General features: G+C 40.1%; 1 protein-coding gene across 6 annotated transcripts in view; it reads left to right on the forward strand.

The window, feature by feature from the left end:
* Positions 1-13,653, forward strand: part of SRGAP2 (SLIT-ROBO Rho GTPase activating protein 2) — a 236,183-nt gene that overhangs the window by 99,364 nt on the left and 123,166 nt on the right. For all 6 annotated transcript variants that reach the window (XM_067468057.1, XM_067468059.1, XM_067468060.1 and 3 more), the window contains one exon: positions 13,202-13,364. In XM_067468057.1, coding sequence (XP_067324158.1) covers positions 13,202-13,364 — 163 coding nt within the window. The remainder of the gene's footprint in view (positions 1-13,201; positions 13,365-13,653) is intronic.

Below are 13,653 nucleotides of genomic sequence, written 5' to 3' on the forward strand. Positions count from 1 at the left end.
GGACACATGTAGCGTGGTGCAGTTTAACCCCATCCCAGTCTTTTGGGAAATTGTATCTTTAACTCCTTTTAAGACTGAGATATTGTGACAGTAGTATCTTTGATCCACATCAAGGGATGGATCCCTTTTGACCACTGCATGCTGAAGCTTTCTCCATGGGTGGTCTCAAAATTAAATTGGAACATTTGCAGCAAAAGTCAGCTTGCATGGTGTAGAAGTTGCATTTAGTGATGCTTACATTCCTTTGTAGTTCTTGCTGGAAGTATTATTAGCTCTTCCCCCATGAAATCCCCATCAGAGGAAGTTACCCTCCAGTTACAGCTAGCTGTTCTTGTATATACATGTAAATTACTGTAAGGAGGTTGTCATTATTCTTTTAAAAGCAAAACCTTTTTACCTCCACCTCAGCTTTTTCCAGCATATCTGGTCTTTCCTGCCTTGCCTGTCTTAGATTATGATCACTACTTGCAAGGATGGCCCTTATCTGTGTGAATATTTCCCAGTGCTGAGCTGCCTGTTTTAAATAAATATTATGTAAATAATCAGTTTATTTTGTAAATCCCTTTGGGATGAAATGTGTAAAAACATAAAAGAGTGGCTTAATGTAACCGGATTAAACAGAACTTGAGGGCAGCCGAGGGTTAGTGCACAGGCTACAGTACGAAATCTAAACTAGGTTAACCAAGAATTGTGTCTGACTGTCTGAGGGTGAGATTATCCATCATATTACTTTTCACATGCACAGTGTCTGATTTTCAAAGCCATCCATAGGGTTGGGATTAGTTTGCTTTTGACTGGGGGGACTACTAGAGATTATTACGGACCTCCAGGTAAGTCTGGGAAAGCATCCCGCTTGAAGCTTTGGAGGGCTATTGCTGCCATACAGTTTGCGGCTAGATGAACCACTGGTTTGACTAATATGATGCATTCTCTTCTGTTCCTATTTGAATGTGGATTAATGATAGTGACATTAGAATCTAGCTGTGTTTGATCTTATTCACTCACTCTGTGGGCTTTTATGTTTAACCACATGCAGTGCGAACATGCAAACCATCTACCATTAGACACCAGCAGTTCTGCTTGCTCTGTTTCTGTGGTCCCTTGGTATTTATGATATGTGCTCCCTTGGAATAGCTTTCTGAGTTGTGGTGCTGCAGTTTGGACAGCTGAGAATGGTCTCTTTAACACTTCCACATTCATACTGTTTGCCTTAGTCTATATGAAGAAGGGACAGTTGATTTGTCCTGTTGCTGTGCATGCTATTAAAGCAGTCCTAAAGAATTTGGGACCGATTACTCAATCCTCACACTTTCGTTGCCTGACAGTTTTAGACATGGATGAGACCCGATCTAAGGGACAATGTTTACACTTTGTCTCAAAGGAACTCTTATTGGTTCCATGAATTTAGTAATGAGACATGGAGAACCTGCATTTATGAAGAAAGAAAAAGCAAATCTTAGTCTTAAATCCTACCACCACCCCCCTCCCCTTGACATTTGAACATGAAAGTTAAGTCATAGTGTGGCATTTCAGCAGGACTATAGAGCAGGAAGTGTGCCTCCTGCCTTGTGGGAATTGTTTAAGGGAAACAAAAGTGGAGCTTGTTTAAAATAAGACATATTTTCTCCAAAAAGAGATCTTTGGCCTTCATATGCAGAAACTATCCTGCTGAACAAAGTTGCATTGCTTGCCAACAGTGTTAGCTTTAAGGGAGCAGCTTTGGATGCTTGACCTTTTAAAGATATTAAATGTAGCTGCTGTAACTGCTTTTATGTATTGTTTAATTTTTTAAAAAACAAGTTAAATAATATTAAGCATTGGTCCTGTAAGCTGCATTGAAGACTTTCTAAAGAGGAAAGGTGAGGCTGAATTTCTGTAAATAAACTATGAAGATACAGTAGTTTTTGTGAATATATATTGTGGTTATGTACAGGTTTCAAGGAGCCCCCGGTGGTGCAGTGGGTTAAAGCACTGAGCTGCTGAGCTTGTTGATCGAAAGGTCGCAGGTTCGATTCCGGGGAGCGGCGTGAGCTTCCGCTGTCAGCCCTAGCTTCTGCCAACCTAGCAGTTCGAAAACATGCAAATGTGAGTAGGTCAATAGGTACCACTCCGGCGGGAAGGTAACGGCGCTCCATGCAGTCATGCCGGCCACATGACCTTGGAGGTGTCTACAGACAACGCCGGCTCTTCGGCTTAGAAATGGAGATGAGCACCACACCCCAGAGTCAGACATGACTGGACTTAATGTCAGGGGACTACCTTTACCTTTCAGGTTTCAAATGTAAACTTGTTTCCTCAGCAGCTTTCTATTATGACTGAAATAAAGCACGAAAAAACATGTGCTCTAATGGTCATGTATGTCCCCTTCCTCCAAATCTACCGTTGTTGGTACAACATACACATACATATATATGCACATGTACATATTTCTTGACCTGAGAGGTTGTTTTTTTGGGAAGCGTATTAACCACATAGCACTGAAGTATCATTGGTGCCAGCCAGGATATTGTCAATGCTTCTACCTTTTCTGACTACACGTAAGGAAAAAGAATGGAATAATCAGATAGTGACAGCAGCAAAGTGAGTGAGTTGTGTTGTATTTGTCATGGAAGAAGACATGAGAAAACTAAAGACAACTACATTATCAGTGGTGTAAAACTAGGGTTATTGACTGAATAGGGAGCATATGGAAGAACTAAGTATCCTCCAAGAACCGTAGCTGCTGCACCATAAAGCAATTGGAAAAAATATAGTTTTTTAAAAAGGAATTATTCCATGTTGGCACCTCAAATTCAGAATAATGTTTTAAGAATTTGATTTGCATATTTGCATACCCATATTTTACAATATGAACTGTGCATCTTTCTCCTGAAATGAGATTTTCTGCAATTAGGACTTTCTCCTAAGACAGTTTGTAATAATAATAATAATCATCATCATCATCATTTTATTGATTAGCCCTTAGGCCATATCACAATACCAAACCAAGCAACAAGGCTTGATAGCCAGACAGTTTGTACAAGCTTTGACTTTTAATGTTCTTGACACAAAGAAACTGTGCAGTTTTCTTTATCTGTTAATGCTGACATTTCCAGGCCAGTTTGGAAATCACAACAAGCCACAGTTGGAGATACTCTGGTCTTCTGTTGTCTTTCTTAGAATAAAATAGTGGCATAAACCAGCAATATAGTACAATTTGTTTAGGTTGAGACAAGCCAGAACCCCTCCCTCAGAGGTCATGGTAAACGAAAAACATTTTGGTGGCTTCTTTTGTCACAGCCAAGTGGGAATGATAGGACATTAGGGATCCTCATGCTTCCTCCATCTCATAATGCCAGAATTCTCTCAAAAACTAACTTGTCTTCTTGCTTGAGCTAAGCCTTTTAGTGAAATTTATCTATATGTAAATTTATCATCATGATTTTATTATCATTTATATAACATCTGGTATTGCAGCCAGTGTTAACTTAGTTGTAACTCTTTCTTTGATTAGATCATCAAATAACAAATACAGATTAGGCCCCTCAAGGGCCATGAGGTAAGATATTCCATTTGAGTTTGGCTCCAAACTCCCTGTGCTCTGTCCTTAAACTCTCCCTGAGATGGATGCAGAGAGTGTTGCGTGGGCTATTGGATCTTTACAAAAATAAAGCAGCCTCGGCTTATTTTATTTCACAAAGTAAAGAGATAAAAAATTGTCTTGTTTTTGGTAAAGATGAAATAAATGTTTACCTCCCATTTCTTGATATGGGATATACTGTAACTTTTAGAAATATCTATTGAAATGTGGTCGTTTAACAAAGAATTAGCTTCTTATCAGATAGCACAATGGGAATGTAGAACTGTTCCATATGTTTCAGAAGGAGAGGTTGTTGCCCTGAGTGTATCAGATGAATTAAACTCCTTTTATGGTCAAACACTCTGTTGGTTGCCAGCTCTTTGTAAATTGCTGAATTTGCTAACAACATTTAAAAAGCACGAGAACAAACTATTGGCATGCTTACTTTGTTGTCTTATGTAGCATAGCATTTCATTTATACGGGGCATGTACCCTTGAAAAGTTCAAAAACATAATCCCTTCACAACATCATTCTCTTGTCAGAAGCACACAGGTTTCACTTAAGAATGCTCTTTCTTCTAGTTGTTGCTGAAATGCTGAGAAACTTAAGAACATAAGATAACTCTTATGGGATCAAGCCAAACACCTACTTAGAGCAGCACAAAGTGGCCAACCACTTGCCACTAAGAAACTCGCAGGCAAGACAGGACCCAGAGTCAGTATTCAGAGACAGCATAGTCCTTCTACTACTGAAGGCTAATCAACTGGCCAGAAGGCAGTGGTGTCAAATTACTCGGACAGTGAAACCTAGCATGTATGGTTAGATGTTTTGGCCACTAATGTACTGAGGTATTTGTAACCTTGTCACTCCCATGGAAGAGTGATTGAGTGATGAGCAATGGCAGGAGACTCTGGTCACCAATAGCATGTAAGGAAATTGCATGGAGAAAAAGCAGCACATGTGTGTATCTGCTAACAATGATTGTCTGTATATAGAGTTCTATATTTATTATTATTATTATTATTATTATTATTAACTTTATTTGTACCCCGCTAGCATCTCCCGAAGGACTCGATGCAGCTTACAAAGGCCAAGGCCTCAATACACAGCATAACAATACAAACCTAAAGCAAAATAAAAACAATTAAAGCAATATTAAACAACAAAACAACAAACAATACACCAAAACGCAATAAAACTGGGCCGGGCCAGAGTAATGGGTACAAAATTAAAAGTGCTGATGTGACAGGTGGTATATAAGGATTATAGGGTAAGTGCAGTGTGCAGTGTGTGGCAATCTTAGTTCTAATAAAGTGCTTCTGGGACTTGGTATTGGAGATTTCTTATTCTGGGAAGGCACCTCGGAACAGCCAGGTCTTCAAGTTCTTTCTAAAGACTGCTAATGTAGGGGCCTGTCTAAGATCTTTGGGGAGGGTGTTCCAGAATCGGAAAAGGCCCTGTCTTGTGTCTCCACCAAACGCGCTTGCGACGCAGGCGGGATCACGAGCAGGGCCTCTCCAGATGAACCCAGTGAATGCGTGGGTTCGTAGACAGAGATGCGGTCACACAGGTAGGATGGTCCCAAACCGTTCAGGGCTTTGTAGGTAAGCACCTGCACCTTAAATTGGGCTTGGAAAATAAACGGCAGCCAGTGGAGCTCCTTGAACAGAAGCGTTGACCTCTCTCTGTAAGGGGCACCAGTTAACATCCTGGCCACTGCCCATTGGACCAGTTGAAATTTCTGAGCCGTTTTCAAGGGCAGCCCCACGTAGAGCGCATTACAGTAGTCCAATCTAGGCTTCCAGGTGTTCTCAGAGGTGAGATACTGCAGTTGGAGTAGCTTGAAAAAACACTGGGGGAGGGCAAGCTATTCCTCCCCCCAATTCCTTGGATCTAAGAATCCATGGAGCAAAAATTGAAGTAATAGCCAACTCTATTTACAGCTAGTCTTTGGTGGGAGCTGACATCTGAACCCCGTCTTCCCATTCTGCTTAGGGTTGAAAAGAAAATTGGCCATAGCCATCATGACAAGTAGTAATTGAGAATGTTTTCCTTCATGGAAGCTTAATAAAACAAAATCCAATATCTAGAAAAGGGTGATACCTTTATTGGCCAACCAGAATGCACAAACTATTTCATACATAAGTTTTCTCGGTTGTATGATCATGTTTCAGAACCATTCTCTCCTTAGGTTTCACCCACATCTATGGCAGGCATCCTCAGAGGTTGGAAACTAGGCAAGTGAGGTTTATATATCTGTGGAATGTCCAGGGTGGGAAAAAGAACTCTTGTTAGACACCTTGATTTACATTGAATAGCCTTGAAGCTTCCTGCCTGGGCACATCCTTTGTTGGGACAGCCCAGAAATTTCACAGAAACTCAGTGATTCTGGCGATGAAAGCCTTCGGCCACACATATTTCATGCAACCTTTTGAAACTCCCACTGTGTTTGCTTACATTTTGTATCAGATGTTGTAATTCAGTTAATTTGGCGGGATCTGATTCAGAAAAGGGCCACTCCCTTCTTCGCCCTATGAAGCAGAAGACAGAGACAGTGATAAAAGTAACTCCACTTGGGATCAAGAGTGTGGCACACATCCTTTTGTTGATCTCCAATTGGTTGCCAGAAACACATGATCTCTGTGAACACAGATTATGTTCATTTGTTTTTAAATGTTTTTAAACTACCCTTTATCCTTTCAAGTTCCAGGGCAACCAATTGAAACAACAGAAATGCATTGTCTTAACAAAACATCCCAGAACAATGGCAGCGTTGGTGCCAGTCACACCCCCACCTGTTTTAATTAAGTTGACATATCTGTGAAGGCTGCTTCTGTTGTTGACAGGGAAGATGTCGGAAGTGCTTGGAAGAAAGATTACTCTGCTGATCTTAAGTCACAGACAGGTCTGCATACCGAGCGGGTCTCCTGCATCCCTAGTAAGCAGCAGCACCTGGCATTTATATTTGAGGGAAATAGGCAGTTGCTTTTGAATTGGTATAATATGATTTTACGTAGATATACTAGTTACATTTCTGGTGACTGTATTCTGAAATATCTGCAATGTTCAGGAGTCTTGAAGATTGACCCTGTGCACAACACATTACAGTTCGTAAGTATAAAGACCACCACAATCTCAAGTTAAAATGTGCTGCTAATCTGTGCTTTAGGTAGAACAGGCAGTTCCCAGAAAATGCCCTGACCAAGGACATCAGTCTTGTCAAGATTTATGTTTTGTATACTGATTTTCATCCATCTTATAACTGACTCCAGACATTGGTTCAGCACCTCTACTGTTTAACCTGACAAAATGACATGGAGCCATGGAGGCTAGCTGTCATCAGCATTTTGATGGCACTTCATATTCATTTGCTCAGTGGCTTCTCATAGATGCTGAAGGGCATAAGAGATAAGATGAATCCTTGTGGTATCCTAAAGTCCCACATAATCCTCTGAAACTCACTTTGTAGGTAAGAGCAGAGCCACACTATCACAGTGCTTCCAGCATTTAAGCCAGTAAGATACCATGATAAATGGTATTAAAAGGCACCAAGGGGTCAAGTAGTTTTAACATCATCCGCTTCTTCGTTTTTCTTTTTTCTTTTTGTATTTTTTAACTAACAAATGTCATCTGTGAGGGCAATCAGAGCCATTTCTGTAACAAGAAGAGAGTGTGTGTATGTGCCTATCTCCAGCTTTCAAATGTGTGTAATCTCTAAAGGTGACCCTTTTAGCGATCACCTGAGAGGAAACAAATAGACCATTGTGAACTTTTGCACTGGTTCCCGACCTTGAAGAACTCTTTATGTCCACAAGAAACTATTTCCTTCAGTTTCTGAGGACCAGACCTCCTTAGATATAGCATGTTTTAATGTCTCCTTCCTCTGTGGCAGATATATAAGTTTCTGTGGATGGTAAACACCTTTGTCTCTCTTGCTATGGCTGTTATAACAGTTATATAGTATCTCTTTTTCCTTGTCAACAATGTTAGATGTGGCACGGAATTATCTATTTTCTTTAAGACTAAATCTGGGGCCTAAACCCAGGTCACCTGTATGTGCCATATGTAAGCTGTCATTTGAGAGATGAATCCCTCTGAGTTTTACTCCTAACTTTAGAGCAGTGATTCAGACCATTGAGTCTGTTAGAGGGAAAGGAGTCAGGCCTTAAATAATTTTAGTTTTGACTAAAATCCAGATTAGATTCACTCTCCTACTGTCATTGAAGGCACCAACCTCCACCGCTTCTCTCGCTGAGTCTTTTTATTTTGTCAACTTTCTTGTTTCTAGATCAGATTCCAAATGAATGCTTTGAGGAAATCTCTTCTTCCATTTGCATTCAGAATGTATCTTCTGCACATCGCATTCCTATTCTTGAAAAGATTTTTTCTTTTTATTTTCACTGTACTACTTTTATTACACATTATTACCCTGGTGGTGCAGTGGGTTAAAGCGCTGAGCTGCTGAGCTTGTTGACCGAAAGGTCACAGGTTCGATTCTGGGGAGCGGCGTGAGCTTCCGCTGTCATCCCTAGCAAATGTGAGTAGATCAATAGGTACCGCTCTGGCGGGAAGGTAACAGCGCTCCATGCAGTCATGCTGGCCACATGACCTTGGAGGTGTCTCTGGACAACGCCGGCTCTTCGGCTTAGAAATGGAGATGAGCACCACACTCCAGAGTCAGACATGACTGGACTTAATGTCAGGGGACAACCTTTACTTTTACTTTTATTATGATATTTGGGATCTTGTAAAAAAAACAAACTAATTGATCTGTGTGGAAACTGAGAGTAATAGCTGCTTGTTTGTGCCCCTTTTCTGCTCAGTTTGTGCCAAGAAGCGGCAGGATTTGAAAACCCATATCATATTAACCAGTCCTTTTCGGATTACTGGGGGCCATATTTGTAGACACTTGATACAATTATTCATCTTTTTCTCCGCTCTGGAAACCTACCAGGCACTGGCAGCCAGTGGCTCAGAGACCAGCACTATTCCAGGAAACATCACTTTGAGTAGCACTGCTGTAGGCATTTTCAGTTATCTCTGCAGTACCCTTAGTACCTGACTGTATAGCCTTGGCATTCTCAGTTCCATGACATTAAAACACCTAAAATAGATCTTGACAATATAGATAAATTGTGTTGAAGGGTATCAGCCATTTGCTGTAAGTCCTTTTGTGTTAGCACAGCACTATTTAAAAGCCATAGCTAGGTGGCTGGGGGACTGCAAAGCCTAAAGTCATTGTGGAAGAATATAAATACATTTGCTATTTTTAATATTTGTCTGCAACCAAGTGAATATGTTTGTTCCCTAGCCAGCTTATTGTCACGTTCAGGGAATGCTTTTTGATCCTTTTGTTGGCTTTTATTTGTACTAGGAGAACATATATACAAGTCCAGAGAATGAACAACACCCCCCACCACACACACACACACACATGCTGCTTCTTTTGGCAATCAAAGCTAGTCAGAGCTTTGAATCACCCCAGCTCTCTCTCATTTCCTTTACATGTGAAATCCTCAAACAGTCCAGATTGCAAACTTCAGTTATTTCCTGTGGCATTTTTCATAGGGCAAGAAACACTGCCAGATCAGCTGCTTTGAAAGTGGCATTCTCCTGTTCTGTTCTTTTGTTTAAATGAAATTAATCTGCCTTTTACTAGAGCAGTCTTCCTTCCTCCCCCCTTCTTCCTGGCTTTGGGAGAATAATGGAAGTCAGCAGTCATCTGTAGCCTTAACATTTCTAAGAAAATTGCCAGAGTTCGTGGTCAAAGAAATGGTGTTATCTCCTAACAATAGAACAAGATACTTATTTATTAGGAATCCATCATATTGACTTAGGAGGCTAGAGTAGTATTTGTACTACAGCGTGAAATACATATTGTAGAACTGAAGGGTGAGGTAAAACATAGAATCACAGAGGTGAAAAGACACCACAGGAGCCTTTGTGGGCTGAGATAAGATATGGAAACACATTACATAAATAAATAAGATTGCCATAAGTCAAAGCTAAGGTAAAGATTTTCCCCTGACATTAAGTCCAGTCGTGTCCAACTCTAGGGGTTGGTGCTCATCTCCATTTCTAAGATGAAGAGCCGGTGTTGTCCTGGCATGTGAGTGGCATGACTGCATGGAGCACCGTTACCTTCCTGCCGCAGCGGTAACTATTGATCTGCTCACATTTGCATGTTTTCGAACTGCTAGGTTGGCAGAAGCTGGGGCTGGCAGCAGAAGCTCACGCCACTCCCCCGATTCGAACCTGCAACCTTTCAGTCAACAAGTTTAGCAGCTCAGTGGCTTAACTCACTGCACCACTGAGGGCTCCTTAAGTCAAAGCTAACTTGATGGCAAATAACAACAGCTATGGGGTCTCGAATCTTCCTTTCACCATGATAAGCATCCCCAGTTTCTTAAGTTGTTCCCCATATGGCTTGGTTTTCAGACTTTTACTATCTTGCTTGCCCTTTTCTCGTCATATTCAAGCTTGTCATTATTCTCTTTCAACTGTGATGTCTGAAATTGTGCACAGTATTCTAAACTGCACTGGACAAAATAGAGTGGTACTGTTTCTTCCTTCAGTAACAATATATTTTAACTGGAATACCCTTTGGTGTTTATGCTTCCATGTTCAGATGTTGCAGGAGAATAGGCTTGTGGTTGTTCCTTTTTTTTTTTTTTTGCACCCTCTTTAAAGGAGTTCAGGGCAACATAAATACTTCTCTTCCTCCTTTCCCAGTATAGCCTTACAACAAACCTACAGGCTTCGATTGAGAGAAAGTTACTGAATGAAGGTCACCCAACAAGTTTCACATTTAAATGGAGACTTGATTTCAAAGAGCCTGGGTCCTTAGTTCAACACATAACATTTGTACCATGTCAGTTCTAGCTCAGATATGGTAGCCTTGCTATTTTCCTTGGCTAAGTGTTTCCTACAGCCAACCCAATTTGCATGCGGGTTGGCTTGGAAATTTTATTTGATTGGTTAAAATGTTTATATAGAACAGATGTAGTTCTCCTCTCACTGATGCCTGCCTTCTAGATTTCCATGTGTTTCAGACCAGACTGTATTCACAACAGGGAATTTATAAATTAGAAATCTGATAAGTGATGACCATCAGATCTTAAATCAAAAATAGAGTGAATATTGTTCCATTTAGGACTGCACTTGACAGTAGCTAGTTTATTATGTGAGTTTAGTTAAGATAAGAATAATCAAAGTATTATTTTTTTCAGTTCTAGAGTGGAAAACTGGAATATATTTTTTTCTTTTCAACTAGAGACTTGAACATGTGGTATCATGTGGCAACCCGGCAAATTTGTTTCAAACTTTCTCTTACCAGAAGAGAGGTCTCCTCCATATACATCTTTAGCATATATGAGTCTAGATCAGTGTTTCTCAAACTCTGCTTCTCTAGATGTTTTAGACTTCTTAACAGCTGGTAAACTGTCTGGGATTTTTGGGAGCTGAAGTCCAAAACACCTGGAGGAGCACAGTTTGAGAAACACGGGTCTTGATGATTGCTGGGGCTTGATAATCAGCTTTTTCTCCTCTCTACCCACTACCTTCTACAGGAAAAAAGTGTCTTTTTAGGGAAGGGAGAAAAATCAATTGTCCTCCTTTATTTAATTCCAGAAGAGCTTTAAAGTGAATTCTACAGCTGCTGGATACATTCCTACCATAGCCTGGCTTTAAGAAAATATTTTTATTATTATGCTGTCCAAGTATTACACAATGCAGCGGGGAAAAGGAGCCCATGTAAACAAATGATAAAAGGAAACAAAGTAATCCAGCCAAGTTAATAAGTTAGAGGTACAATCCACTGCTAAAGTCTATAGTGGAATTCATTTTCAAATAATGGGAATTGTACAAGACCTCTACAATTTCATGAACCTTTTTAGTTTGTTGGAGCCTACTGGTGAGCTTCCCAGTGAAAGAGTTTAGAGTTGGAGTATTTCCTTATCAATCCTACTAGTGCAGTCCTACTGATATAGTGAGTATTGTAGCACTTAAGATTGATAGCATATGGTGTAGATTTATACTGTCCTACCATATCTTTTCTTCTTTCGCTTTATCTATTGACCCTGACCCTAACAAAACTTCCCAAAAACACCCCATGATTTCAGGTCGCCATAAGTTAGAAAGGACTTTCAGACAAATAACATCAAAGCCCAGGAAAAACTGAAGACTCACAGCAAATTTTGGAGTCCATTGTACTACTTTCATGTTTACCATCAAAAATTGGCAAGGCACCCTCAAAAGGATTTGCATATGGCAGGTATATGGAGGAAAGGAATAGTACAGCTTGTAAGCAATCCTGAATTCCTTCTGCATAGGTAATGTGCTTCTAGGTAAAGCCAAGGTGGTAACCATAACCAATAAGATCACAGTAGTTTATAGACAAGAAATATCACCTCAATGGTCTCAAGAAATTTGATTGTAACTGAGTGTGACATTGCCCTCTGGCAAGTGCGACCAGTAGTCCAGAATTTATGGAAACCTTTTATCTTGAAAGGAGATGCAAAAAACGCATATGTGTGCCCTGTTGACATTTCGGAGGAAAGTGAAGATCTGGTTGTTAGAGCAGGCATTTGAATAGGCAGTGTAAAGAACATAGGAATATGGAACAAGTGAACAATGAGACTAGATCTTGATTTTAACTATGAGACGCTAATGAGATGTTTTATTGATTCATATTGACTGTTTATTATGCTGCTGTTTTTAATTATTTTTAATTGTTTTATGATGTTTTTGAACATTGAATTTTGCTATTGTTAACCACTCTGAGTCGCCCCAGGGCTGGGAAGAGCGGTATAAAATTATAGTAAATAAATAAATACTGCTTATAGTGTAACCTGAAAACAGAAAGGGGGCTTCCTTGGTACAATACTGTGATGGGAACAAAACTTCTGCTTAAACCTTCAGCAAATTACTTCTCCATCCATCTGGAAATCATACAGTGTTTCAAGCAATCTCTTTTTGGCTTGTTGGTGTCTACAGTGAAGTGACATAGAGTATAGGACTCACACTGTATGTGCTTTCGTGTAGAAGTGGGGTGGGGGTGTACATCATGCCTAATAAGGTTTCCCTAGGCTATGTGGGGGACTAGGCAATTCTCATAGTATAAAAGAAAAGTGTCTGGACTGACTTTTAGAATGTTGTTTTAGAACTGAGCTCTTGATTTTTGCCTAAACTGGGCCGGAGTGGGCATGGGCAAACTTTGGCCCTCCCAATGTGGGAGTTGAAGTCCAAAATACCTGGAGAGCCAAAGTTTGCCCATGCTTGGGCTAGAGAGATTAGATACTGGAAGAGAAGGAAGCAAATGGGGTAAAGGTTCTACAAACAAAGTGGCATTTAAAATATTTATTTAAACTGTGTTTCATCAAACAAACTTGAACCATTAGATCTGATAGTCCTGTTTCAGTTTGTTTGTTGAGTTAATTTTCAGGCAGTGCGATCTATAGTTCATGTATATTTATAAAATCTAGAATAACATGGATCAGTTAGCTGCTGTTTTAACTTTTTTGAACTCAGTTTATCCTAAAATTAACACATTTGTCTAAAAAAGGGTAGCATTGTGTTTATCAATTATTAAATTTTACTGAACATGAGGAGAAAATTCATGCTCTGCCTATATTTCCTTGCAGGAAGGATCAAAATGTTCTTTCACCTGTCAATTGCTGGAACCTCCTCTTAAACCAGGTGAAGCGGGAAAGCAGGGACCATACTACCCTGAGTGACATCTATCTGAATAATATTATCCCTCGGTTTGTTCAAGTCAGTGAAGATTCTGGACGACTTTTCAAAAAGGTAATCATTTTGTTTCAATGTGCATCTTTTTCTCATTCTAGAGATTGCTTTTGGTTATACACATCATTAGTGGGTGGGGTAACATAAATGGGAATGAGCAGTTGGCCACAGTCAGATGTCCTTAGTCAAAACTCAGTTTGAATACTTTAAGGCAGAGTTGTGCAACTACTTGGGGCCCAAAAGCCGGACCTCCTGCAACCTAGTGCATTGCATTCATACAAACACACCAGCAGACACAAGCACTATTGTTTTCCTCTACAATCTCTCTCAAAATGTTGACAGGAAATAA

The sequence above is a fragment of the Anolis sagrei genome, chromosome 4 (assembly GCF_037176765.1).
Source record: "Anolis sagrei isolate rAnoSag1 chromosome 4, rAnoSag1.mat, whole genome shotgun sequence".
NCBI classification, from domain to species: domain Eukaryota; kingdom Metazoa; phylum Chordata; class Lepidosauria; order Squamata; family Dactyloidae; genus Anolis; species Anolis sagrei.